Here is a 26623-nt window from a genome sequence, read left to right as displayed (position 1 = left end):
TCATTGGGTCACCAGTGTGCCAAAAAAGTCACTCTTCAAAGTTCAAAACCGGGATTAGATTTGGGCAGGAACTACAAAGACAAGCATCGCAGCAACCTGCCTCTAGAACATGCAAGGAATCCTGTGTGATCAAGACCACGAGCTACCAGAGGACTGCCTTTCTATACAAGCAAAAGAAACATTGAATTGGCAAAGTAACTCATCACCTTCGATGGATGTGCCATTGTAGACACGCGACAGGGTGGCTACAACTGGACAGTTTGGAGTTAAAAGCCTTAGAGAAAGCATTGCAACCCTGGCTTGACATATCTGAGGGGGAATATGGGTTCCCAGGCTCTTCAGATATTGCGGCAGGGGGTGTGGGCCTCCCTGACAGGAGGCTGGTATGTGGACCCCCATCAGAGTACGTTTTCAAACTGCTTTCACCTGTACTTGTGGATATTCCTCCTGGCCTTCCCCTTCTTGCTGTACATGGTGAGTATTCACAAATGTAAAAACATCTTACCTTTTTTGGGGGGGGGGGAGTGGGGAACAGGAAGAAACACTGTTCCCCTTCTCTTTAATGAGCTCTTTAAAAACCTAGCTGACGTAGTCGGTTTTCCGTTTGTGAGATGTGTTGGGTGTGCTTCGGAGTTCCCGTACATGCCTACTTTAAACAACGACGTGGTGCTGATCGTTATCAGTCCGCATTCTTTTAATGGCAACAAATATGGCGGCCTAGTCATGCTCACCTCTCGTTGAGCCTGTTCTGTAAACCTCACGTCACCTCGTCCCAACACACGCTTGTCTCTCTCCTCCTCCTCCGGGGCTTCCACCCTTTTCCCCTTTCTCGCCGCGCCCCTCCTCTCAGGCGCTCCCCCCCACCTTGCTGGTGGCGGGGGTGTACTGCGCGGCCGTGGCGGCGTTCTTCACGGCCGTCAAGACGGTGAACTTCCGCCTCCACACCATGTTCGACCTCGGGGAGATCGTGGAGAAGAGGCAGGCCTCGCTCGCGGCCGATCCCACCAGGGCGGAGGACGGGGATGACGGGTCCGCGGCCCACGACGGGAACCAGCACAGGTACGGGCCCTCAGGGGGCGCCCTCGGGCCCAAGCGTCGCATTAGGTCACCCTTCCACGTGGATTCTTATCGAGTCTTGAGGCCCCGGGTGTGGAGCGTGGTGACTAATATTTCTGGGTCTATTCCACCCCCTCATCCACCCCCACCCACCCCCCGCAGGGACAGTTCTGTTGGAGTGGAGATGACCGTGTTCCGGAAGGTCAACTCCACGCCCCCGGTTCGCTGCAGTTCCCAGCACTCTCTGTTTGGCCTGAACCAAGTGTCGGTGAGTGCAGCCCTGCACCCTCATCTGCGGCGGGCGTGCGTTTTGCCACGGGGAAACCCGCGCGTGCCGCCCGCTTTCCCTCGGAGCGAGGCGGTGGCGCGTGGTACGTCGATCCACAGTCGATCCACCCGCAGCTCAACTGACATCCAGCCGTTCTGTTTTTGTGTTTGTGAAAGGAATGCATTCCCCCCCCCCCCCCCCCCTCTCTAAATCTGTATTTGTCATTTAGGAGTTTTTACCCCAGTCTGATGACACGGGAGGCGCTAAGGGTACAGTAACCTTCTTTCCTATACTAGTCACTCCTTTCTTCTCTGTCTCCCTCTTTCTCGCTGTCGTTAGCGCACACTCGACTTGACCACAGGTCTGTAGGGGCCGCATGAATCCGATCCCCTGGGGGTGTAATTCCCGACGTCGTCGCTTTTTCTGTTTCCAGTCCGCCGTGGCGGGAGACGACTCATTTCCAGTCTGCTTCCCTCCTCAGACATCAAGGAGCTGATGAGGGAGCAGGGCAGCAACAACCTGATCGTGACGTCCGCTCACCGCGACATCTTTCGCCACAACTCGCAGGATGCCCTCCGTAAGCCTGGAGGGGGGGGGGGGGGGGAGCCGCCGTGGTTCTCGGAATGCTTTGAGTTTGCCCTGGTTTAGGGTGTTCGCTCACTTCTTTCTACCCTCTCTCTCTCTCTGTCTCTCTCTCTCCTTCCAGGGGCTGCCAGCGTGGTCCAGTCCTGCATGGCCGCGGCTCTCGTCGGCGACTTTACGGGTTTCATGGGGGTGTCCGGGGGTTACGGAGGCCTGCCGGGGGAGTCCCCATCGATCCCCCCCTCTCCCTCCAGCCAGGAAGACGGCGGAGACAAAGAGCCCTTTCAGGAGATGGCGGGGGCGCTGGAGCAGTTGCCCCAGGAGGAGGAGGACGAGGAGGAGGACGTGGGGAGGAGGAGGGCCTACTCGCCCCTGGGCCCCTCCGGCGAGTCGGAGAGCCTGGGGGACGCCCCCCTCAGCCCCCTGATCAAGAGCAGCCTGAGCCAGGAGCTGAGCGAGAACCTGCTGGGCCTGGGGCTGGACCCGGGGGCCTTCGCCCGCGGGACGGCTCACCCCGGCAGCCGCAGCGGGGTGGCCATGGCGGCCGGCTCCACCGACAGCTGCTTCAGCGGCGGCGGGGGCGCCGCCACCGACCGCGAGACCCTCAGCACGGTCAGCAGCTACCGCAGCGAGAAGACCGACTCCACCCAGCTGGAGAGCCCCTCCCTGAGCCTGCCCCACCCAGCCACCGTCCGCCCCCCGGCCGCCGCCACCGCCCCCCCCCGAGCCCGGCCGAGGGCCCGCGCCGCAGGACGGCAGCGACACGGACAACCTCTCCGACAGCGTGTTGCTGCGCTCGCCCTCCAAAGAGCCCTCGCCCGGGGCGGGGCTGGACCGGACGCTGGTGGAGGGGGACGACCTGCCCCCCGGCGTGGCCGACCCCTGCCCCCCTCCCTCCTCCCTCCGGGACTCCTCCCCCTCCAGCAGCGGCCACTCGGAGGCTTTCGACCTGGAGCGGAGGGCGCCCCTGCCCCCCCTGCCCCCTCCACGCCAGGCCAGCTCCGCATCCACGGGGCTGGGCCTCGGTCTGGTGTGCTCGGAGCCCGCTCTCCCCGTGTCCTCCTCGCCGTTCCTGCTCTCGGAGGCGCTGCCCTCGCTGCAGAGCCAGACCCAGCAGGTGGTCCGACCCAAAGACCTCAAGCTGTTGCGGCCTGGAGGAGCCGGCGGAGGCGGCGCGGGCCACAGGCCCGGTCGCCGGAAAGCCCCGCGCAAACGGGGGGGCGCCGGCAGCGGCAGCTTCGACTGCGGCTCGTACCGGCGCCACCACAGCCGCGGGCAGCACCGCGACTACATCCCCGTGCGGAGCCGGCTCGGCGCCAAGGCCTACAGCGAGAGCCTCTTCGAGGACTCGAGCGACGACGACGACGACGACGGCAGCGACATGAGCGCCGGCTCCAGCCTGGGCTCGCAGTGCCGCTACAGTTCGGACGACGACTCCAGCTCGTCCACCTCCTGCTACTCCCCGGACCTCGCCAGCCCCGGCGTGGCGCCCGCCGAACCTTCCGCCGCCGCCCAGCCGCCGTCGCCCGGAGACGCGGCAGAGCTCGAGGCGACAGGGCCCTCGCACGCCCGCGGGGCCCAGCGCTCGGCTAGCACGGCTAGCGCCAAGACCCACGCCAGGGTCCTCAGTATGGACGGGGCCGGCCACTCCAACGCAGCAGGGGCCCCCTTGCAGGCCTCCTCGCAGCCCCCGCCCTCCTCGTCCTCCACCCCGGCCCCGCGCGCCCTCACCATCTCCAAGTCGGACCTGGAGGCGAGGGGTGTGCACAGCGACGGCTTCCCGGGATCGCACCTCCACAGGCTGGAGTCCCTGGGGGGATCCTGGGCCGGTAACCAGGCAGGGTGGAGAGCCGGGGAGCTGGCGGAGGAGGGAGCTGTGGGCGGAGGTGAGACGTCAGAAGGCATCTTCTCTCGTTATTTCTTCATTTGATGTTGGAAATATCGAGTCATTTGTAAAGTTTGCGCGACTTCGTTTAAAGGTTGCGAAGCCTGTCGGTGTTTTGACTCCGCCCCTCCCCTTCCCCCCAGCTCTCGCCCCCGAGGATGCAGGCAAGAGGGACTCTGTGAGCAGCGTGAAGAGGACCCAGGCCATCCGCAGGCGCCACAACGCCGGCAGCAACCCCACCCCACCCCCGTCGACCATGGGCTCCCCACCCAGGTGCGCCGCCACTTCATCCACGTTACACAGCCCCCCCCCCCCCCCTCCCCCTCACTCAAATCATTTATTATTATGCAGCACTGTCATCTGCTGTGTGCTACACGCTTGCAGAACCCCCCCACCCCTAAGTAATCCTTTTTGCCGTCGCCCCCTCCCCCCGAGCAGCCTGCAGGACCTCCAGCGTGTCCGCACCTCGTCCCACACGCGGGCGCGCACCCTGCCCTCCGCCCTGCACTTCGCCTCCTCCCTGCTGCTGCGGGGCGGCGTGCACGAGGCGTCCACCTTCGACGACACGTCCGAGGGGGCAGTGCACTATTTTTTCGACGAGAGCGGTGAGTCGTGGTGGGGGTGGGCCGGGGGGTCGGGGGCTTCTGATCTCGGGAGAGATGTCCTTTTGAGGAGCCGCCTAGCTTGACGTGGGGGGGGGGGGGGCGGGAATGGAGGCTCAATTGTTCTTAAGCTTTACCGAGGGGGTTGGGGGTTTTGCAAATTGCTGCACTTTTGTACTTTTTATAGCATTGCTAATAATTCTGTCCTGCTAAAATCCTGTCGGTTCATCAAGGTTGTTGTTGCTGTGTCACAGGAGTGAAGAGGTCGTACACATTTGGCCCTGCAGGAGGGGGCTACGAGGACCCAGTGCAGTGAGTAGCGAGCGCCATTATCGTCATCCTCCCTTCTGACCAGTTAAAGAACTTTGAACACACACACACAAAAAAAAAAACATTTATGCACACAATGGTGTGCTGGGCTGGATCCTGGCATGATGGATGATGGATGATTGAGGCCTCCTGGCACCCTTAATGACGGACGTCTGTCGTCCCCCCCCCCGTCCCTCTGTCCGTCCCCCCCCCCCCCCCCCTCTAGGGAGCGAGAGAGGCAGTCGCAGTCGTCCAGCTTCACTTCCACAGAGGTGCCAGAGGGGGCGCCGGTGCTGTCCATGCTGCAGCCCAGGCCCGTGGTCCTGCAGGGGATGCAGGTGCGCAGGGTGCCCCTGGAGATGCCGGAGGTGAGCCCTCAGCCTGTTTCCCCACCAAGCGCTCGCCACGTCTCCCTCTTGTTTTCCAGTTCACCTTTATTTTCTTTCTTTCTTTTCTTTACTTTTTTTTTTCCTCTGTTTTTGTGCCATATTTCTTACCTTAGAAGTACCTTATTTCTTATGTAATCTCACCGATTTGCGAATCTCCCCCCTTCTTTTCACCGTCCCGCTCCCGACGCCATGTTTTCTAGTTCGACCTGGACCACGAGTCCCTCCACGAGTCCCAGGAGAACACCCTGATGATCGAGGAGAAGGCCAAGCCCCGGCAGTACTACCGCTTCTGGGTGCTCCCGGGCCGCTGGCTCCGGGTGCGCTACGACCGGCTAGCCCTGCTAGCCCTGCTGGACCGGTGAGGAACGCCCACAGACCCCCGGGGGCCCAAGACGCCTGCGCTCTGTATTTAGCTCCGTAACACAGACACGCACAGAGGGAACCAACAGATTTCCCAGAGACCTACTTGAGCTCTGTAGGGATATATTGTATAGATAGTTGTGTTTTTCTGTGCAGAAATCGCGGTGTGTGTGTGGGGAGGGGGGTGTTGTGTGTAACTCGGGGAGGGGGCGTGGGTTGACCCCGTGTGTTTGGGTGCCGTGCAGGAACCGCGGGGTGGGCGAGAACGTGTTGGCGGTTCTGCTAGCCAGCCTGGTGGCCTTCCTGGGCTTCCTGCTCCTGCTCCAGGGCTTCTTCAGGGACATCTGGGTCTTCCAGTTCTGCCTCGTCATCGCTAGCTGCCAGTACTCCCTCCTCAAGGTAACCCCAGAGGCCCCAATGTGACACTTGATCCCTTTGAGTCACGCGTCTGGGCTTGATGTGCCAGGCAAACATTAAGCATTAGCAAAACTTTGTATCTTGATTCACCAATTGTATATGCCTTCCACCTGTGTATGCTGTACCTGTAAACTGTCTAGATACAGTACCTGTATTTACCTAGACAACGTCGGAACCCAAACCTACATGTTCTATACCTACCTACCTGTGTATAGCCACGGTATCTATACCAAACTTACCCATACATGCCAACAGTACCAACCCATGTGATTCACATTCCCAATTCATCGGTATGGAAGTCAGGGACGTCTGCCAAATATGTCATGTTGTTTTCTGAGTCTTCAAGCTCACAGTTTCTCTCTTTCTCTTCCCCTGACAGAGTGTTCAACCCGATGCAGCCTCCCCGATGCACGTGAGTGTCTGGTGTCCCCCCAAAATAAAATTAAAATGAAAATAATCGTTTTGGAACCTTCTGTGTCCCAAAAATCATGTTTGAATTATTCTGCTGGTTTCTCTTGTTTGCTCCTGTCGTCCATGCCTTATCCATCTGCCTGTCTCTCTCTCTCGGTCTGTCTGTCTGCCTGCCTGTCTGTCTTGTTGTTGTCCTCCCCCCCCCAGGGCCATAACTGGATCATCGTGTACAGCCGCCCCGTCTACTTCTGCCTGTGCTGCTCTCTCATCTGGCTGCTGGACCTGGTGGGCCGGTCGAGCGCCCTGTTGCCCTTCTCCCTCTACGGCATCACCTTCTTCTCCCCACACTTCCTGCTCTGCGCCAGGGACGTGCTCATAGGTCCGTGAGCCAGAGGGGTTGGGTTTCTTTCGGAACCCAGGAGTTTTATTTCCTCATTTGAATTCAAAGTATTCGAGTTGCTCAGGGGGAATGAAACAATGGTTTCCTCTTCTTTTTTCTTTTTTTTATAAAAAAAAAAAGAAAAAAATATTGTAGAGAGTCTGGGAACTTTCGGTTCCAGTGTCGTTATTGCTAGGCAACGTTTTCCACCCTCTTCATGAAGCCGATGAAAAGCATAGACGCATAATTAGCGCACCAACAGACTTATCTACCCAGGCAGAGAGCCACGTGTCCGCAAATGTCGTATTTGATTTTTGTGTGACTTTCTCTCCCCCCCCCCCCCCTCCCTCCACAGTGTTTGCCTTGTGTTTCCCTGTGATCTTCCTGTTCGGCCTCCTACCTCAGGTCAACACGTTCATCATGTGTCTGCTGGAGCAAGTGGACATGCACGTGTTCGGGGGAACGGGTGAGCGCCGAGCTGACGCGCCGCCGACACACCGGCCCTGACGTTCAGCCAAGTCGAGTGCTGACATCTGTGTGTGTGTGTGTGTGTCCACAGCCACCACCAGCCCCCTGTCATCCCTGTACAGCCTCATCCGCAGTGTGCTGGTGTCGGCGCTGCTTTATGGATTTTGCCTCGGTGCTATCAACGTAAGTGGCCTGAACGGCAAGCACTCCTGTGTTTTTGAATCTAGAGACTTAAAATATATATATATATTAAAAGGGAGTCTGTGATGTTGTTTAATTTGTTTGTATTTTTTATTATATATATATATATATATATTTTTTTTTTTTCGTTTCTTTTCATTTTCATGTGCCCTTGTTTTGACCGTATGCGCAGGCCCCATGGGTGGACCCTCACGTGCCAGTCCTGTTCTCGGTGTTCTGCGGCCTGCTCCTGGCTCTCTCCTACCACCTGAGCCGCCAGAGCAGCGACCCCACCATCCTCTGGTCAGTAAACGCCGCGACACAGCGTCTCTCGGCGAAACGCACCGCTCAACGACAGGCATCGTATTGCGACCGTGTCGGTCTCTCTCTGACCGGGCTGTGTGGGGCGGTGTCTCTCTGGTCGGCAGGTCTCTCATTCGCTCCAGGTTCTTCCCCGAGCTGGACGGTCGCCCCCCCGAGGACCCACCGCTGGAGATCAAGGACCCCCTGCCGGAGAAGCTACGCAACTCTGTGGTGAGGGAGGGCCGCACGACACTCGCGTTATATAGAGAGAGAGAGAATGCGGATGTATTCGTGTATTTTTTTTTTTCTTCTTCTTTTTAAACTCTTCCCTACCTCGTTCCCCCGTGTTTCGCCGCCCGCAGAAGGAGACTCTTCATTCAGACCTGGTGGTGTGTCCGCTCATGGCCGTCATCACCTTCGCCATCAGTGCCAGCACCGTCTTCATCGCCCTGCAGGTCTGTCGCCACCCACCCCACCCTCCACCCCACCAACGCCATCTCTGACCTCAGGCGGCCCCTCCCTTCTCCCATTTAGCTTTGTCTCTCTCCCCCCTCCCCATCAGCCGGCCCTCAGTTTCGTCCTGTACGTGGTGGCCGGCGCCGTGGGCTTCCTCACCCACTACGTGCTGCCCCAGCTCCGCAAGCAGCTGCCCTGGTTCTGCCTGGCCCACCCCCTGCTGCGCTCCAGGGAGTACAGCCAGTTCGAGGTCCGCGGTGAGTCCACACCCCACCCCCCCCCCCCACCTCCTCCTCTTCAGCAAGCCGACACACCATGTCTGCAGTCGGTGTCGACACACACACACACACACAGAACAACCCCCTGGATTAGGGACCAGAGGGTCGCCTACAGAAGAAAAAGCAAATGAACAACGAGGCTTATTGAAAATGAGATTTCAAAGTGATGGCCACACGTCGAACGCAGGCAGGGTACACGTCGTCCCCAAATGTCTCTTAAGCAGTGTCCTCGTCCCCCGTCCCCCCCCGTCCACAGACGCGGCCCAGCTCATGTGGTTCGAGAAGCTGTACGCCTGGCTGCAGTGCGTGGAGAAGTACTTCATCTATCCCGCCGTGGTGCTCAACTCCCTGACTACCGAGGCCCGCGGCGTCAGCCAGAACCACAAGGAGCTGGATCTCTAGTGAGCGGACGCCCCCCACACACACACACACACACACACACACACAGAGGGCCGGACTGGCCGTCTGTCTCTGTTTTGTGTCTCTGTCTGTCTCTCTGTGTGTCTCCTTGTGTGTGTCTGTCTGTCGCTGTGTATGCGTGTGTCTGTCTCCTTCTCTCTGTCTGTATCTCTCTGTCTGTGTGTCTGTCTATATGTGTCTGTCTTTCTCTCTCTCTCTGTCTCTTTCTGTGTCTCTGTCTCTCTCTCTCTCTCTCAACAAAGAGCCCTCCAAAGCGTTTCAGGTTGTCATTGCGTCTCTCTCTCTCTCCCCAGCGGCCGGGCTCTCTTCATCTCCCTGGCCGGCATGAAGCTGCTGCGCTCGTCCTTCTGCGCCCCGTCGCTGCAGTACGTCACGCTCTGCTTCACCGCCCTCTTCTTCCACTTCGACTACCCCCACTTCTCCGAGACCTTCCTCCTGGACTTCTACTTCATGTCCATCCTCTTCAGCAAGGTCAGGAGTCCGCACGGCGGGAGCGACGCGCCCTGGGGGGGGGGGGATTAGTGTTAGTGATGTTTGCTCCCCTCTCCTCCCTGCTACTCTCTCCTCTCCTTCCCCCTCTCCTCCTCCCTTCCCTTCTCCTTCCTTCTCTCTTCGTCTCACCTCTCCTTCCTCCTCCTCCCTTCCCTTCTCCTCCCTTCTCTCCTCCCTTCTCTCTTCGTCTCACCTCTCCTTCCTCCTCCTCCCTTCCCTTCTCCTCCCTTCTCTCCTCCCTTCTCTCTTCGTCTCACCTCTCTCCTCTCCTTCCTCCTCCTCTCCTTCCCCCTCTCCTCCCCTCCCCTCACACAGTGCTTAGTTGACACGCTGTAATAACATTGTCAGAGTAGATAACACGTAGTGGGACGGACAACTTGAAGGTAACGTAGCCAGAAGAGACCCTAAGAACAGTCCTTTTTTTCATAGTGGAAACTTTGTAGCAACACATTCGTCGGACAAACATAAATCATGCCAGCGATTCGACTGTTATTGAAATTCACGGAATACCAAAACGAGGGACTGTGATGTGATCCTAAGGCTGAAAGGAACGAGATGTTGTTCGTCTTGGGCTGATGTGTGTGTGTGTCTGCAGCTGTGGGACCTCCTCTACAAGCTGCGTTTCGTCCTCACCTACATCGCTCCCTGGCAGATCACCTGGGGCTCCGCCTTCCACGCCTTCGCCCAGCCCTTCGCCGTGCCTCGTATCCTTCCTCCGCCACGCCCCGCTCGGACGCCGCCGCGCCCTTCGCGGAGCGCTCGGTGGAAACGGCGACAGGCGTTTCCGTTTCGACGTGTAATTTCTTTCCCTGTCATCGAAAGGATATTGAACGCCCAGAGCAGTTTGTTAGCCTTTCGTTTGAGTAGGGATGGAGGTTTCATATTTTCTTTTTTTTCCCAGGACTGTTGTTTAGCTTTTATCAGGCAAATGTGACCAAGTCAAGTGAAGTATGATAGCTCCTTAACCCCAGGGTGTCCTCCAGACTCCGCCATGCTGTTCCTCCAGGCGGTTTTCTCCGCCCTCTTCTCCACCCCTCTCAACCCCGTCCTGGGCAGCGCCGTGTTCGTCACCTCCTACACCCGCCCCGTCAAGTTCTGGGAGCGAGATTACAAGTGAGTGTCTTCGGGCCAGTGTCGCGTGTCCCCCCCCCCACCTGCATGTTCTAGATGTTTCCCTGCTCCCAACACACCTGATTCGAATGAAGGAGTCGTGACTCAGCTCGGCAGAAGCCTGGTAACGACCCATTCCTTTGAACCGGGTGTGCTAGGGGGTTAGACTGGATGGTAGCCTGTCCTCAAGTCCATTCCGTTAAGCGAGAAAAGTCGTGTTACTGTGTTGGACGGTTCGTAAAATGACCAGCGGAGTGTGTGTGTGTGTCTCCCCCCAGCACCAAACGGGTGGACCACTCCAACACCAGACTTGCAACCCAGTTAGACCGCAACCCAGGTGAGGGAGTGTGTTATGGCGTCCGCCTCCGCCTGTCTGAACTCTGGTGGTCGTTCTGGCGACGGTGCCCTCCGTGTGCCCTCAAACAGTTCTCTCTCTCACACCCGCTCTCTCTCCCCCCTTCCCTTTTTGCTCTCTTTTCCCCTTCTCCCCTCCTTTTATGACCCCACGTCCGTCCCCCCCTCCGCTCCTCACCTCCCCCCTCCGCCCCCCCTTTCCCTCTCCTCCCTCCTTTCTCGGGGGCCGGCCGGCAGGCGCCGACGACAACAACCTGAACTCCATCTTCTACGAGCACCTGACGCGCTCGCTGCAGCACAGCCTATGCGGGGACCTGCTGCTGGGCCGCTGGGGGAACTACGCGGCCGGGGACTGCTTCATCCTGGCCTCCGACTACCTCAACGCCCTGGTGCACATCATCGAGATCGGCAACGGCCTGGTCACCTTCCAGCTCCGCGGCCTGGAGTTCAGGGGTGAGGGAGGGGAGGGATGGGAGTGAGGGAGGGAGGGGAGGGATGGGAAGGAGGGAGGGAGGGGGGGGGGGGGGGGGAGGGAACCAGTTTTGTTCGGGAAAAGAAAAAAAGACAAAGCTGTAATTTAGCTGAGAAGTTTCCTTTAGTTCAACGTCGACCGACCCGAAGTGTCCGGCGACCTTGAGCGTCCTTGCGTCGGGCGGTGTCCGCTCACCGTCTCCCTCTTTCATCCTGCGTGCGTGCGTGTGTGTGTGTGTGCAGGCACCTATTGCCAGCAGAGGGAGGTGGAGGCCATCACAGAGGGGGTGGAGGAGGACGAGGGCTGCTGCTGCTGCGAGCCGGGCCACCTGCCCCACGTGCTCTCCTTCAACGCCGCCTTCGGCCAGCGCTGGCTGGCCTGGGAGGTGGCGGCCACCAAGTACATCCTGGAGGGCTACAGCATCAGTGACAACAACGCCGCCTCCATGCTGCAGGTGTTCGACCTGCGCAAGATCCTCATCACCTACTACGTCAAGGTGAGGGGGGACGGGGGGACCAGGGGGGGACGGGCTCGGAACTTTCCGGAGCTAGGCGGCCGGACGCTGTTTTTTTCCCCCCTGTCGAAATCTCGGTTGATCTGCCGTCTGTGTGGATAGTCGCCGTTGAAAGCAGTTATCTGATTGGCGGATGTGGTTCTTCGTTGTCGAAGCTGTTTTACTGATAGGTGGATGTGGTTCTTGTCGTCGAAGCAGTTTTACTGATCGGTGGACGTGGTTCTTCGTCGTCGAAGCTGTTATCTGTATATAGAGTGTATTTTTTTACGGTCTTATCCGCTAGATATACACTGTTATTGTCGAAGTCATCTGCCAGATATATACACTTGTTGTTGAAGCCGTTACCCATGGTAATGGGAAGCAATGGTGAACGATCCCCCCCGTGACTCCCGTAGCGATTCGATTGACGACAACGTTGTGTGTATCCCCCCCCCCAGAGCATCATCTACTATGTGAGCCGCTCGGCCAAGCTGGAGGAGTGGCTGGCCAACGAGGCAGTCCAGGAGGCCCTGAGGCCGTGCCTGGGCCCGGCCTACGTGGACAGCGACCCCACCTTCAACCTGAACATCGACGAGGACTACGACCACCGCGCCTCGGGCATCACCCCGGCCGCCTTCTGCGTGGTGTACCTGGACTGGATTCAGTACTGCAACAGCCGGAGGCAGACGGTGGGTTAGAGGGGTTTGGGGGCGGGCCGGCGGGATTCCTCCTGTTCTCTCTCTCTCTCTCTCTCTCTCCTCTCCTGTTCTCTCTCCTCCTGTTCTCTCTCTCTCCTCTCCTGTTCTCTCTCCTCTCCTGTTCTCTCTCTCTCTCCTCTCCTGTTCTCTCTCTCTCCTCTCCTGTTCTCTCTCCTCTCCTGTTCTCTCTCTCTCTCTCCTCTCCTGTTCTCTCTCCTCCTGTTCTCTCTCTCTCCTCTCCTGTTCTCTCTCTCTCCTCTCCTGTTCTCTCTCTCTCTCTCTCTCTCCTCTCCTGTTCTCTCTCCTCCTGTTCTCTCTCTCTCCTCTCCTGTTCTCTCTCCTCTCCTGTTCTCTCTCTCTCTCCTCTCCTGTTCTCTCTCTCTCCTCTCCTGTTCTCTCTCCTCTCCTGTTCTCTCTCTCTCTCTCTCCTCTCCTGTTCTCTCTCCTCCTGTTCTCTCTCTCCTCTCCTGTTCTCTCTCTCTCCTCTCCTGTTCTCTCTCTCTCCTCTCCTGTTCTCTCTCTCTCTCCTCTCCTGTTCTCTTTCTCTCCTCTCCTGTTCTCTCTCTCTCCTCTCCTGTTCTCTCTCTCTCCTCTCCTGTTCTCTCTCTCTCTCCTCTCCTGTTCTCTCTCTCTCTCCTCTCCTGTTCTCTCTCTCTCCTCTCCTGTTCTCTCTCTCTCCTCTCCTGTTCTCTCTCTCCTCTCCTCTTCTCTCTCTCCCTTCTCCTTTCTCTCCTCTTATCTCCTCTCCTCTCTCTCTCTCTCCTCCCATCTCCTATCTCTCCCTTCTCCTTCCTCTCCTACTATCTCCTATCTCTCCCTTCTCCTTCCTCTCCTCCTATCTCCTATCTCTCCCTTCTCCTTCCTCTCCTCCTATCTCTCCCTTCTCCTTCCTCTCCTCCTATCTCTCCCTTCTCCTTCCTCTCCTCCTATCTCCTATCTCTCCCTTCTCCTTCCTCTCCTCCTATCTCCTATCTCTCCCTTCTCCTTCCTCTCCTCCTATCTCCTATCTCTCCCTTCTCCTTCCTCTCCTCCTATCTCCTATCTTCTCCTTTCTCTCCTCTGCTTTGTCACTGTTGTAGCTATTTCATCTTTAATAAATTCAGCTACAGTTCCATCACGATTATACACCCCCACACCCAAACCAAATCCAGAAGAAGAATCCGTCTGCTAACCCTTCCCCTTCCCCCACATGTCCTGTGTGGCGCTGCAGCCGGTGGACAGCGAGAGGGACTCCCCCCTGGTCACCCTGTGTTTCGGCCTCTGCATCCTGGGGAGGAGGGCTCTGGGCACGGCCTCGCACAGCATGTCTGCCAGGTGACAAGTCCTGCACACACACACACACACACACACTCACACACACACACGCTCACTCACACACACAAACACACACACACATACACGCTCGCACATACACGCTTACACACGCACACACACCTACATACACGCTCACACACACTCACTCACACACGTACACGCTCACACACTCACACACACACATACACGCTTACACACGCACACACACCTACACGCTTACACACGCACACACACCTACATACACGCTCACACACACACACTCACTCACACACGTACGCACACGCACACACACTCACTCTCTCACACAGAGACACTCACTCTCACACGCACACACACCTCCACTGTTGTGGGTCAGCGTTGTGTAGATCCCCGTAACGTGTGTGTCTCGCTATGCCCTCAGCCTGGAGCCCTTCCTGTACGGCCTCCACGCCCTCTTTAAGGGGGACTTCCGCATCACCTGCCCCAGGGACGAGTGGGTGTTTGCGGACATGGAGCTCCTGAACAGGGTGGTGGCCCCCGGGGTGCGGATGTCTCTGAAACTCCACCAGGTAGGAACCCGGGGAAACCACCCTTCTGACAGCAGACATCGTTTCGAAACCTCCCGATGCATGACTGCGCTCAGCCTCCGGCCCGCTCCTCTCTGTGTGTCGTCGCCCCCCCCCCCCCCCCCCCCCCCCCCCCCCCCCCCCGGGCCGTCTCTGGAGGAAGGCAGCCCCCGCTGAATCTCTCCTCCTCCTTTCGGACGTGTTTTTCTCCCGAGTTGTCCTGGGAGTTCTTCCTCGTCTTCCTTGAGGGTTTGGGTCGGTTTAGGTGCAGCTCTGTGGGCGTATGTGAAGCCCCCTATGTGACATTGCTTGTGAAAAGGGCTCCACAAATCCAATTAAATGCGATTTTCGATTTTGTTTAAATCTTTATTTATTTTTTTCGCTTTATTGTTTTCATTGTTATTACTATTCTGGCATCGGCGTCCACTGTGGACGCGGCAATTCTCTCGACAACAGTGGAATGACACAATGCCTCCCTCCTCTGCCACCATCCCCCCCCTCCCCTCCCCAGGACCACTTCACGTCCCCGGACGAGTACGAGGACCCCGTGGTGCTGTTCGACGCCATCACGGCCAACGAGGAGAAGATGCTGATCTCGCACGAGGGCGACCCGGTGTGGCGCAGCGCCATCCTGGCCAACACGCCCTCGCTGCTGGCCCTGCGCCACGTCATGGACGACGGCAGCGACGAGTACAAGATCATCATGCTCAACAAGAGGTTCCTCAGCTTCAGGGTCATCAAGGTAAGGCCCCCCCCTCCCCCCCCCCTGCTTCTTGTTCCGGTACGTTCTAGAACTGGGGGGGGGAGACAACTCTCTGTCCAGAGGGATTGAGAGAGGTTGAGCTCGACCACCTTCACCCCAGGCACTGTGGAAATCTGCTCGGTGACGTAAACATAAACATTCTGACCGTAAACACGCACGCACTCCTCCCCTCCAGGTGAACAGGGAGTGCGTCCGGGGCCTGTGGGCGGGGCAGCAACAGGAGCTGGTCTTCCTGCGCAACCGCAACCCCGAGCGCGGGAGCATCCAGAACGCCAAGCAGGCCCTGCGGAACATGATCAACTCGTCCTGCGACCAGCCCATCGGCTACCCCATCTACGTGTCGCCGCTGACCACGTCGTACGCCGGCGGCCACGCCCAGCTGCGCTCGGTGTGGGGGGGCCCCGTCAGCCCCCACAACATCTACGCCTGGCTCCTCAGCAGCTGGGACAGGTACAGGAGCACACACGCGCACATACCAAGCGCACACCCATACCAAATGTGTTGAGCCAGCAGCGTCGCACGCAGGTAGACACACACACACACACCAGGCGACATCGAAACGTGTCGAGCCAGCTACGCCCCACTGAGGCTCTCTGACACACACACACACACACTCACCATAACGTCCCGTCCCCCCTGACGACGGGGGTCTGCTCCCCGTCCTCCAGGCTGCAGAAGGGGTGCGGCGCCGGCTGCAACAGCGGGGGGAACATCGAGGACTCTGACTGCGGTGGGGGCTCGGCCTCCATCTCCAACAACCCGGCCGGGCACACCACCCAGAGCACCCCGGCCTCCAGCCTCCCCCAGCCCCACCTCACCACCCTGCAGCCCCCCATGGGTAAGGCTGGGGTGTCCCCCCCCAGATCACCTCTCACCACCCTGGGACGGTCACCATCTCCTCCCCCCACACATTGACATTGCTTATACACAATCAAATTGGGTCGATGTTCTCCTCGTATGGGATGTTTCTGTTCTTAAAGAGGTGTTGGGGTTTTTTTCGGTGTGTGTGTGTGTGGGGTTATAAGGTACCGACAACCCTGCTGGCCCCACGCCGACTTGGCCCCACCATCCTCACCCCCTCCCCCTGGCCCTGCTCAGCCAATCAGAGGGCCGCGCGGAGGGAGCCCTGGCCGCCTCCCTCCACCGCACCTCGTCCATCCAGGGCCTGCTGGGCCAGCACCTCTCCAGCTCCCAGCTGTCCTTCAGCAGCTCCATGGTGCTGCCTCCCCTGCCGGCGCCCGAGCGCTTCTTCTGCCCCGGGGGCCGGCAAGAGGGCGCGGGGGGCCACCACCACCACCACGGCGGGGGCAGGGCCGGCCTGGGCCTGGTCTACGACAGCCCCTACGGGAAGTGGAGCCTCTCCGGCAGGAAGGGCTTCAACGGGCCGCCGGCCGGCGATTCGGCGGACGCGGGGGGGGGTCCGAACGCGAGGACACAGGTGAACGTCGGCGCCGTCTGTGATAGGCTGGGTCCCACCCGATGAGTCGCTAGTCGCCATTCCGGATAAAAATGGTCAGGTCAGCTTCGTGAGATGGTTTCCAAGACGGGAGTTATGAAGTGTTGCAGAGTAAAATGTGTCTTAAGTATATTATCTACGTCAACTAAACACAACAAAGCAAAACATGTCATTATAGATGTGCTTGATTATCATTTAGACGTGAGAGTAGCCATTGTATTTATAGTATGTACATTTGAACCCGGCCTCAAACATTGCAGGATGGCTCATGAGTGCCGCAGGATTTGAACCAAACATCGCTGGGAAATGCGATCATGGAAGTGCAAGTCAAGGCGCAAAACTGCAGTTTAGTCTCACGATAGACTCACACAAACTGTGTTTGAGATGGAGTTATTCTACTGTGCAAGTAGTAGATGGTAGGTGCCGCTCTTAATCTCTGCTCTGCTCTGCTTTTCAGCCCCCGACCCCGGGGCCCCCCCCTCCCGAGGCCAGCCTCACCCAGGACCCCCTGGGGGTCACCCAGTCTAAGGAAACCACCCCCCAGTCTCCAGGCGACCCCCTTACCCCCAGGGAGGAGTCTACAGAGCTGCCCTTGTTGGAGCACCTTGGCTAGGTCTGTGTAGTCACGTTCTAGGATGGGGGTCCAAAGGTTTGGACTGGAACCTTTCTAGCCTGCAGGTTTTTTTTTTTGTGGGGGTGGGCCGGTCTGTTCTCCGCCACCTCCTTCCGTGTTGCAAAATCTCACAAGAATATCATGATATCATTTATTCTTTTTTTTAGTCTTTTTTTTTTTTCGCCTTTTTCATTAGCGGGCGGACGTGGTGACGGATGTTTCCTCGACGGCCCCTTTTCCTGTTTAGAGGAGGGAGGGAACGGCTTCATGTAGGGCACGCGGCAGAACCAAGTCATACCAAACAGCAGCCGGCGCGCTGGGACTTTTTAAGAGGGGGGAAAAAAAGTGCACTTTCTAAGAGAGACTTTTTTTGAGGAAGACCTTTTCGGCCATGACCGTGTCGATCCAACCCTCCTACGCACACAAACACACACACACACACTCTCACACCCCAAAAATAAGTTGTGCAATTAAGGGATTCCTGAGGGGGGGGGGGGGGGGGGGGGTTCTTCTGGAATCCAGAAAGGTGAGCTCCGTCTCGTCCCCGCTACTTTGAGACAGTGGCACGCATTAAAAAGGGAATGGTTTCCATGTGAACTGGTGAAAGAGGACTTCCTTTCGGACACAATAAGCCTTTTTTCGGCCAACTCTCCCCCCCCCCCACAACCCTCCTCCCGTTTAAGCCTACCCCATTCGTCAGTCCTCCACCGAACGCAAAATATCCAACTAGTACTCCCTTCAGTTAGTCCCGCCCTCCCCAGTGTGCCCCCCCCCCCACCACACATTCCAAAAACGCCTGGTCTCACACCCTGAGGTCATAGACAGCCTCCCGGCGCCGCCCTCCGTTCGGTCAGCCTTCCCGTGAGGGGAACCTCCTTTCAGGAATCCTCCCTGCCTGTACCAGACAGGTCTGGACCTGGCTGGAGGCCTGGGAGGGAGGGGGCGGGGGGAGAGAGGGCCCATGGACATCAGGACTGCATGTTTTTATTTATTAGTATTTTTGGGGCACTCACAGGACACAACCTTAAAGGGCGGGGTGGGGTCGTTTCTACTAAAGACTTCTCTTTTTTTTTTTTTTTTTTTTTTTTTGCAGGGGGTGTATGGAATGTTTTTGTTTTTTTTTACTTTTACTTGAAGCACCACAACTGGCCGAGTTTCCTCTGAGCGGCCGACCTATCAATCCTGATCCAATCAGCTCTTGACTTTCCAGCGGGAGGGACCCAGACGGCACTCTGTGAGAGTGTGATTGGGTGAGCCTCGCGCACACCAAGTACCGCCCCAGCCAACCATACTACTGCTACGGCACCTCCTGCTACTACTAATATACCTACAACTACTGTTTGTGCTCCACGGTCTTCCAACGTTTTAGCTGGAGACAAAGTTAAATAAAAACTGAAAAACAAAGACGTCATATTTATTTGATTTACTTCCAAAAAATAGTTTGGGACACAGGGACTAAGAGGGTTTCATCTCTCGAGATCTTCTGACGTTGACGCGGTAGACATATGGGACGCATGATTCAGCTTATTATAAACCTTCACCCCCGACTGCATTGGCCCTCCCCGCACACGTTTGGTTTTTCACGAAATAACTGGAAGGTTTTCTGAGAAGTCCCTTTAAACAGGCTTTTGTACGGGGTGACTGAAAACACTGATGTCGACGGGTGGAGAACCGCTCTTAAGGGCAACATATCACACAACCAGGCGATCGTGCACCCTTTTTTTTTTTCCCCGCTGCGAGTCGAACTGTGGACTGCCCCCCCCCCCCCATCTTTGTTCCTGGTTCAGTTCTTGTAAGGAGTAGAAATGTGTTATCATCAACAGTCTAACTATCCGGAATCACCTTGTGCCATACAAGTACTCTGTCCCAGAAGGTGGACTTCTGCGCTCGATTCCACAGCAACCAACGTCACAGTCCCGTCTGGACTGGAGCTGGGAATTCAAACCTCGCCGAATTAACAACAGCACAGTGTAGCACGGAGACTGAAACCGTACCCTAAATCGACCCCGAGTCGTCGTCTGAATGCCCCCGTCAGCCTACGTAATGGGGAAACTTCATTTCCCTTTCACGAATGGTTCCACAGCTGCCAGAGTTGCAACGCTAGACATCCATGTTTGACACGATCCTTTAGCCTTTGGTTAAGCGGACGCCCGGCCTGTGCGTGTGGCTGTGATCTCAGTGCTGAAGAGCTGACGCTCTGGAAGGCCTCCTCCTGACCAGCCAAAGGTTAGGCACCACCAGGGCAAAGCATCGGGACGTTGCCTTAGTGGCCTGGATGCAAGTCATGTCGACTACATACAGCAATAGGAAGTGGCTTACTGGCTTGTTAATCTGTTTTTCTGCTGTTTGGTATGCAGCTATCCATTTCTTTTCTTTTTTTATTCTTTAATGGGCAGGGTTTATCAATCGTTGACACAATTTTGAAGATGCTTGAATAAGATGAGGCAAATCGATTCCCTGTTCTCGGTGTCGTACCATGTAGTCCATGTCCATGGCAGTGCCAATTCCTTGAGAACGAGCTGGCAGAATACTGGCACCTTTCCGAGGTCTCGAACCCCTGGAATTCTGTTTGCGAGACTCTTGGTTTTGGAATTCTGTTATTGGGGGGCAGGGAAATTCTGCACTTGCTGCCAGTATTTTCCACCCATACGTATCCCTACGCCTCAAGGGGGAAAAAACAGGGGCTCTTTCGCTGGTTTGTGTTTCCTTTTCCATTCTCACTGTTATATCCAAAGCAGGGACTTCTTACTGAGAGCAAGGACAGCACAAGTTACTGGACATAACCTGGGTGTCAATAATAAAAAGGGATTCCAAAATCTCTGCCATTTATGTACAGCATGTTTTGTATATAAATATATATATATCAAATTATATATATAAATCTATTTTATTATCATTGGATTTCTGGTTTTTAATGGAAGACACTATGCTGTGGCTTGGTAAAGGTTTTCTCTTGTTTACCCTCCAGTCAGAAGAGATCGCTCACCCGAGTGTAAAGGCACTCTTCAGTCAGTCATGCAGTTTGGGAAGAATCCAGTAATAATTATTTTTGCACAAATGTATTATAGTACACCATCCCATGTATTTTTTATTGTCATCATTTGAGTGGATGGGGGGGGGGGGTTATTTAAGAACTGTAAGTTGATATTCAAAGTTCTGTACAGTTTTTTTAATGTCATTTTTCCCCTATTTAAATAAATGCTTTTTGTGTCATTGTTTGCGAAGTACGTGATGTGTTATTGATTTTTATTAAACCTTCTCTCGTCTTCATTTCTGTTTCATGGACCTTTCGAATAGTAGCAACAAGACAAACCTGTAATTACTATTCTTTAAAGAAGCACAAACGGTTATGTCAGACAATGCCACTTTTATTTAACAGGTGTGATTCAAAATGGGGGCACAGCCGGGAGTAAAGGCACGGTTCACACGCACGCGGCATATTCTTGACCTCTCCTTTCAGAACACGGTAGAATGTTCCACCAATTCGCCGAGTCTCCACAGCCGGTGGGGTGGCTCGCAAACGCGGCCCGTCTGAGTTTGTCCTCCGTCCGTGGATGGCGAGCTCAGACAAACGAGCGCTTCATCAAAGAGGGCGTGTACCTTATCTCGTTGTAACACTCCTCTTCCTCCCCGTCCCTCCACTTCCTCTCGCGGCTCGAGCGGTGGAGCCACAGCACCAGCACCGTCAGGGCCACGAGGACCAAGGCCATGGACAGGGTCAGCAGCACCCCCTGCAGTATCCCTGGGGAACGTTCCGGAGCTGCAGGCAAACCAGGGGGGACATGAGGAAATATCCAGCATCGTTGAATGGCTTTCTAAATCCTACTTTCTTTTTTGGTTCCTTCACATCTTGAAAAGTAATCAATGCGGATCGTGATGCGACTAGGTTGGTCAGTGGTCACCCGTCGGTGGCAGGGCTCGACAAAGCGCGGATGCAACCACACAGACGTGAGCAGGTCCTCTCGCACTCAATCCAAGGATCCCAAAAGTGAGAAGGGGCATCGCTTGGACCGCATTTTCGCACCATTGGAAAACAAACGTTAAGGTTCGGACGAAGAGAATACTCACGGCCGTACACCGACAGGTGGATGTAGCAGTTCTGGGTCCCCAGCAGGTTGGTGACGGAGCAGCGATACAGCCCCGAGTTCTGAGACGACACGTTGACGATCCGGACGGACCCTGAGAGATCCCCTGTTCCAGGAGAGAGAAGGAAGCACGTCGTTCCCCTCTCATTACAGGGAAGTGTGGGAGAAATGGAAGACCTTACCACTGACCTACGGTAATCCTCATTTGTAGACCAAGGCTTGCCTTATATTATCTTATTAATGCCTTATAATTCCCGTTGTTATTTTAATGTTGCTATATGGGTTCTTGTATTACAGTGTTGCAGGAATGTTGCTTTTTACCCAGTGTCTGTTCACCCTGTCCTGTGCTTACACTGGAAAGAAAGCCCACCATACACGACAACACAATGACTCCCCTTTTGAATTTATCAAAATGTTTTCCAGATGACGTGTCTTATCTCAAAGGTATACATGTAAAAGAAAATTGCGTAACAACACAACGCAAATATGTTAAAAGCACACCTGCTCTGCGCCACGAGATTCCTTTTTTTTCCTGCTTCGATTCAAGGCGTACATGAAGCAACTCTTACCGTCCATGTTCATGGGTAGAGAGATCTCTTCTGGTTGGAGCTTGTGCCACCTCATTTCTGGGGTGGGGACCCCCTCGGCCACCATGCAGGACAGAGTGACCGTGCCCCCCACACCCGTGTATCCGTCCCAGAGGCACAGAGGCAGAGATGGAGGTGCTGCCAGTCCAAAGACAGTCATGTTTAGTAAACTAGACACCATCTAAGTTCCACCATTTTCTTTTCTTTCACGTTTCCACAGTCATTTTGGTCTGTTACTACAGTGGATCGTATCGCACAAGAGGCTAATGCAACGCGCTACAACTTCCGCAACAGAGTAGAGGGTTTCCCCCTCCAGCCCCTACCCAGGACGCTGAGGGCGAGCTCTCCGATGCCAGGGTCGCCAGTCTCGGGCGGGTTGCTCACCACGCAACGGTAGGCTCCGGCATCTGACACGCGCGTGTCGTTCAGCACGATATCGGCGCTCCAAGGGATGCCCGCAAAGCCCACCCTGCCAGTGAGGGAGGGGTCCTCGATCACCTGACCGTGGTCATAAACAATCACCTGAGGAGGAGGTTGTTAGGTCACTGATGTCAAAGGTTTCAATGGGCGAGTGTGCGGTGTTGGGATTCAAGGGGAGTGTCTGGGAGAGCCTGACCTGGGAGGGAGAGTCTGGGTGGGAGAAAGGAGCCAGTGTCCAGATGATGTTGAGTCTGGACAGGGGGCTCATGGTGAAGAAGGAGCAGGGTAGGGTCACAGAGTCCCCCTGGACCACCTCCACACTCTCCTCCCTCATGGTCACCCTCACTGCGTCTGCACAGAGGTGGACAAGACAGAGTGGGCCAGGGCCAGGTCAGTGGAGCAAAGAGTGCGAGACAGTCTGAAAGAGAAACCGACGAAATGATGCATTGATTTGTTTCCTTGACAACAAATCACCCCTTGAGAATAGTTGTGTACATGATTATATTATCCGAATAAAAGGTTTTGAATTGAGTCTATTACTATTATATTAATCTAAATCTTGTCCAATATGAGGTCCCTCCAAGTTTTTTTTCTTTTCTTGGACTCATTCTGTTGCTGTCCTCCCTCCCCTGTGCTCATTACTGTAATAATGAATCCTTCCCTCCCCCTCCTCTGATGCAAGCAGCCCCGGGTCCTTTGTGTGTGTGGGAACCGACCGGGGATATTGGCTGTTAATTACACTTGACAGTTCTGAGAGAAAACCAAAACACATCTCATCACAAAGTGGCAGAGGCAGAACAATAGTCACTTCATTAGGCCTTTAGGCCAGGCTGTCATGTCTTTCTCCATAGAAAGCCAGGCAGCACTTTACATTGAGGTTACATTAACTACCATGTCACTACGTAGCCATACCTATGGTCAAACGTAGCTTTGTGGAACTTGCTATGAAAGTAAAGGGTTTTGTGTGAGCTGAATGTTATTACTAGTGTAAAAAGGGACAGTATGGGAAGGGTTAAAGGGGTAAGTGAATGTTGTAAAGGGTCAGTAGAAGGCTGTGTCACCAAAACAAGATCAATGTTAACATCATTGTACCCCTGGAAAGCTCAACCTCCCCCAAACTAAGTTTTACTGTACTATCTAGTACCACTGAAACACGATGAAGCTAACTACAATGTTGTCACTGAAGGTATTACCATGTAGTCACGTTAGTTGATAAAAACGGATGTGAAGCACTCTGTCACATTGCTTGTCAAGAGGCCTAATACGATTAGATGTATTCATATCTAATATACTTTATTAAAGTACAAACTTTCTAAGTGTAGCATGGGCCATTGCACACGTCAATGTGTAAAATATATCATGACAAATGTAGAAAATATGCTCAAGTAACACAAACGCATCCACCTGGTGGATTTTACGCAACGTTTCACTGCTTTCTAAATAACGGCCTTGTTATTGCTAATTGCAAGTGACTCACCATGCTGACGAACAGAAGTTAGCAAATAAGCAGTCCAGAGCAGCCACCTTCCAGAGTAGCCCATCACAACATGAACACTATCCGCCATGTAAACTAATGCCTGTGGCCCGGCAGGAAGATTAGGAAGCAATGACCAGGCATGCATGATTCATCTATTGAGCGACCCCACCAGTCCTGCTCCCTCCCGAGGCTCCCCCCTCCTACTCACCCCCTTTCTGTCTCTCTCTCCCTCTCGGTATTGCATTCAGGGTTGACACAAAAACAGCTTTTTGGAAGATACGTTTGAATTCTGAATGAAGGAAAGGGCCCTTGAGGCTGAGGTTTCAACACGACAGCGTGGGCTCAGATCCTGGTTCAGCTGAGTTGGATTCTGGCTGGGGGACCCCTGTGTGTCACCTCCCTCTTGTCATACTGTCAAATAAAACATGCCGACAAGAAAATGAACATCTTTAAATTGTGCTTTAAAAAAATATATTTTCACTATAGCAGTTTCTGCTTTGTTTGGGACAGATCAGTGAGGGACAGGGAAAGTGAGGCACAAGTAGGATTCAAACCCAGGTCCCTGCAGAGGGACCTTCACTTACAAGGTACACACTTTTCCAGAGAGCTACCAGGGCCCCTGTGACGACCTTCATGACTCTCTCACTCCGTCTCCCAGGAGACAGGAAAGAAAGTAGGCCATTACGGCTCACCTGCTCATTTGTGAAGCACACCTGTCAGTCGTTAGTGTTGATTGGCAGTAAGATCAAGTGACTCGTCACCCATGTAGATCTTTTTGATCTAATGCAGTAATCCTGGTCCAGTGAGACTTATCCTACTTCTTAAACGTTCTCAGAACGGATTCCAAAATGTTGGTATTTGAATTGATGTTATTAGCATTTGAGCCACTGAAATACTGTAAGAACTGTTGAATTTCTTAAATAATGAAATTAATACAGATACATTCTTATCTTTCTTGAGCATAATATTCAGTGCTTCAAACATGTTTTAATGACACTTTAAATTGTATTCATAAAATACAATGTAACCTGATTTACTTTATTTCAGCTGTACAAATATTTTTTACATTTACTTTTTGTGACCAAAAAGTCTTGGTCTTGTCCAGACTGAAATCTGGACAAGACCAAGACATGTAATGCTAAATGTGGATATGGATCAGTATTAGAGGTGGTTTGATAAGGAAACAAAAAGCACAACCTTTTAAAACCATTAACCGCCACAGGAGGCAAATTAATTCACGGAGGTCTGCTGCATGACATCAATTGTAGAAAAAACGTTAACATGCAAGTTTAATTAAACAGAAAACTGCTGGTTCATATAGCCAGAACGGTGTGTAGTTTGTCCTTTGATGATAAATTCCAAATGTGCTTTCATCAGATATGATCCAACAACATGACTATTTTGCCGATAATGTTACCACAATACATACACAATACAGTACATATGTCATGAAGCTCACAGTAAAATTCAGCAATTATAGCTGACAATGTTTGTATGAATGAAGTCTCTGACTTCCTCCCTCTGTTTCTCTACATGTGAGGAGAGCTCCTTCTACTACCTTACAGCGTGGACCTCTGTCAAGAAGTCTTCACTGCGATCTCTCAGTCTGGTCTTAAGTCTCTCTATCTCCCCTCTCCTCTCATCTACACTCTTGTCCTCCTCTCCTCTATCACCCTCTCATCCTTTATGTATGTGGGCTTCTCCTTTCGCTGATTTTATTGACCTCCATTAAAAAACTGACCACTAAGATCCATCCTTCTTTGCGTCAAATTCTCTATCTTTTTATCCTTCTCCTGCATCTGTCTGCTGAACTCTCTCTGCATCTTAATGTGTGGTCACTTGTTAAAAGTACCGGGACAGGAGTTAGAAGTACTGGGTCAATTGTTAGAAGCACTGGGGCAGGTGTTAGCAGTACTGAGGCAGGTGTTAGCAGTACTGGGGCAGGTGTTAGTAGTACTGGGGCAGGTGTTAGTAGTACTGGGGCAGGTTATAGCAGTACTGAGGCAGGTGATAGCAGTACTGAGGCAGGTGATAGCAGTACTGGGGCAGGTGTTAGCAGTACTGGGGCAGGTGTTAGTAGTACTGGGGCAGGTGTTAGCAGCAGTGGGGCAGGTGTTAGTAGTACTGAGGCAGGTGTTAGCAGTACTGAGGCAGGTGATAGCAGTACTGGGGCAGGTGTTAGCAGCAGTGGGGCAGGTGTTAGTAGTACTGAGGCAGGTGTTAGCAGTACTGGGGCAGGTGTTAGCAGTACTGAGGCAGGTGATAGCAGTACTGGGGCAGGTGTTAGTAGCAGTGGGGCAGGTGTTAGTAGTACTGGGGCAGGTGTTAGCAGTACTGGGGCAGGTGTTAGCAGTACTGGGGCAGGTGTTAGCAGCAGTGGGGCAGGTGTTAGCAGTACTGGGGCAGGTGTTAGCAGTACTGGGGCAGGTGTTAGCAGTACTGGGGCAGGTGTTAGTAGTACTGGGGCAGGTGTTAGCAGTACTGAGGCAGGTGTTGGCAGTACTGAGGCAGGTGATGGCAGTACTGGGGCAGGTGTTAGTAGTACTGGGGCAGGTGATAGCAGTACTGGGGCAGGTGTTAGTAGTACTGGGGCAGGTGATAGCATTACTGGGGCAGGTGTTAGCAGTACTGAGGCAGGTGTTAGCAGTACTGAGGCAGGTGATAGCAGTACTGGGGCAGGTGTTAGCAGTACTGAGGGAGGTGATAGCAGTACTGGGGCAGGTGTTAGCAGTACTGAGGCAGGTGATAGCAGTACTGGGGCAGGTGTTAGCAGTACTGAGGCAGGTGATAGCAGTACTGGGGCAGGTGTTAGCAGTACTGAGGCAGGTGATAGCAGTACTGGGGCAGGTGTTAGCAGTACTGGGGCAGGTGTTAGCAGCAGTGGGGCAGGTGTTAGTAGTACTGAGGCAGGTGTTAGCAGTACTGAGGCAGGTGATAGCAGTACTGGGGCAGGTGTTAGCAGCAGTGGGGCAGGTGTTAGT

The 26623-nt window shown here is 54.6% G+C and overlaps 2 protein-coding genes across 2 annotated transcripts; one reads left to right on the top strand and one right to left on the bottom strand.

Annotated features, from left to right (window-relative positions):
• Positions 1-244: 244 nt before the first annotated feature.
• Positions 245-17253, top strand: LOC136933512 (pecanex-like protein 3). Its single transcript, XM_067228941.1, is given in 36 exon segments — positions 245-474; positions 851-1059; positions 1219-1324; positions 1554-1593; positions 1806-1901; positions 2031-2628; positions 2630-3792; positions 3935-4064; positions 4230-4396; positions 4627-4705; positions 4929-5070; positions 5292-5449; positions 5697-5850; positions 6248-6280; positions 6487-6658; positions 7014-7124; positions 7218-7309; positions 7500-7609; positions 7735-7840; positions 7972-8064; positions 8172-8322; positions 8600-8744; positions 9057-9234; positions 9851-9959; positions 10239-10368; positions 10644-10702; positions 10957-11172; positions 11434-11687; positions 12143-12373; positions 13593-13696; positions 14097-14244; positions 14753-14983; positions 15180-15454; positions 15673-15842; positions 16030-16442; positions 16918-17253. Coding segments are annotated over 36 exon segments (6882 nt in total). The 5' UTR covers positions 245-321; the 3' UTR covers positions 17074-17253.
• Positions 17254-20527: 3274 nt separating this feature from the next.
• On the bottom strand, positions 20528-23706 carry zgc:165604 (uncharacterized protein LOC792578 homolog). The gene is made up of 6 exons (XM_067229366.1): positions 23643-23706; positions 22362-22516; positions 22069-22267; positions 21728-21883; positions 21142-21264; positions 20528-20833 (listed from the first exon to the last, which is right to left on the bottom strand). The coding sequence occupies exons 1-6, from the start codon at positions 23704-23706 to the stop codon at positions 20637-20639; spliced, it is 894 nt and encodes a 297-aa protein (XP_067085467.1). The 3' UTR covers positions 20528-20636.
• Between the last annotated feature and the right edge of the window lie 2917 nt (positions 23707-26623).

The sequence above is a fragment of the Osmerus mordax genome, chromosome 25, assembly GCF_038355195.1.
Source record: "Osmerus mordax isolate fOsmMor3 chromosome 25, fOsmMor3.pri, whole genome shotgun sequence".
Classification (NCBI taxonomy): Eukaryota; Metazoa; Chordata; class Actinopteri; order Osmeriformes; family Osmeridae; genus Osmerus; species Osmerus mordax.
This window is presented reverse-complemented; position numbering and strand designations above follow the sequence as displayed.

Bases quoted from the DNA above. Each gene is read 5' to 3' on its own strand.
- zgc:165604 (XM_067229366.1), bottom strand. From the start codon at position 23,706: ATGGGCTACTCTGGAAGGTGGCTGCTCTGGACTGCTTATTTGCTAACT. The intron at 22,268-22,361 runs GTCAGGCTCTCC...CCTCCTCCTCAG, and splicing joins ACCCAGACTCTCCCTCCCAG to GTGATTGTTTATGACCACGG. The intron at 20,834-21,141 runs GTGAGTATTCTC...GTTTGCCTGCAG, and splicing joins CCACCTGTCGGTGTACGGCC to CTCCGGAACGTTCCCCAGGG.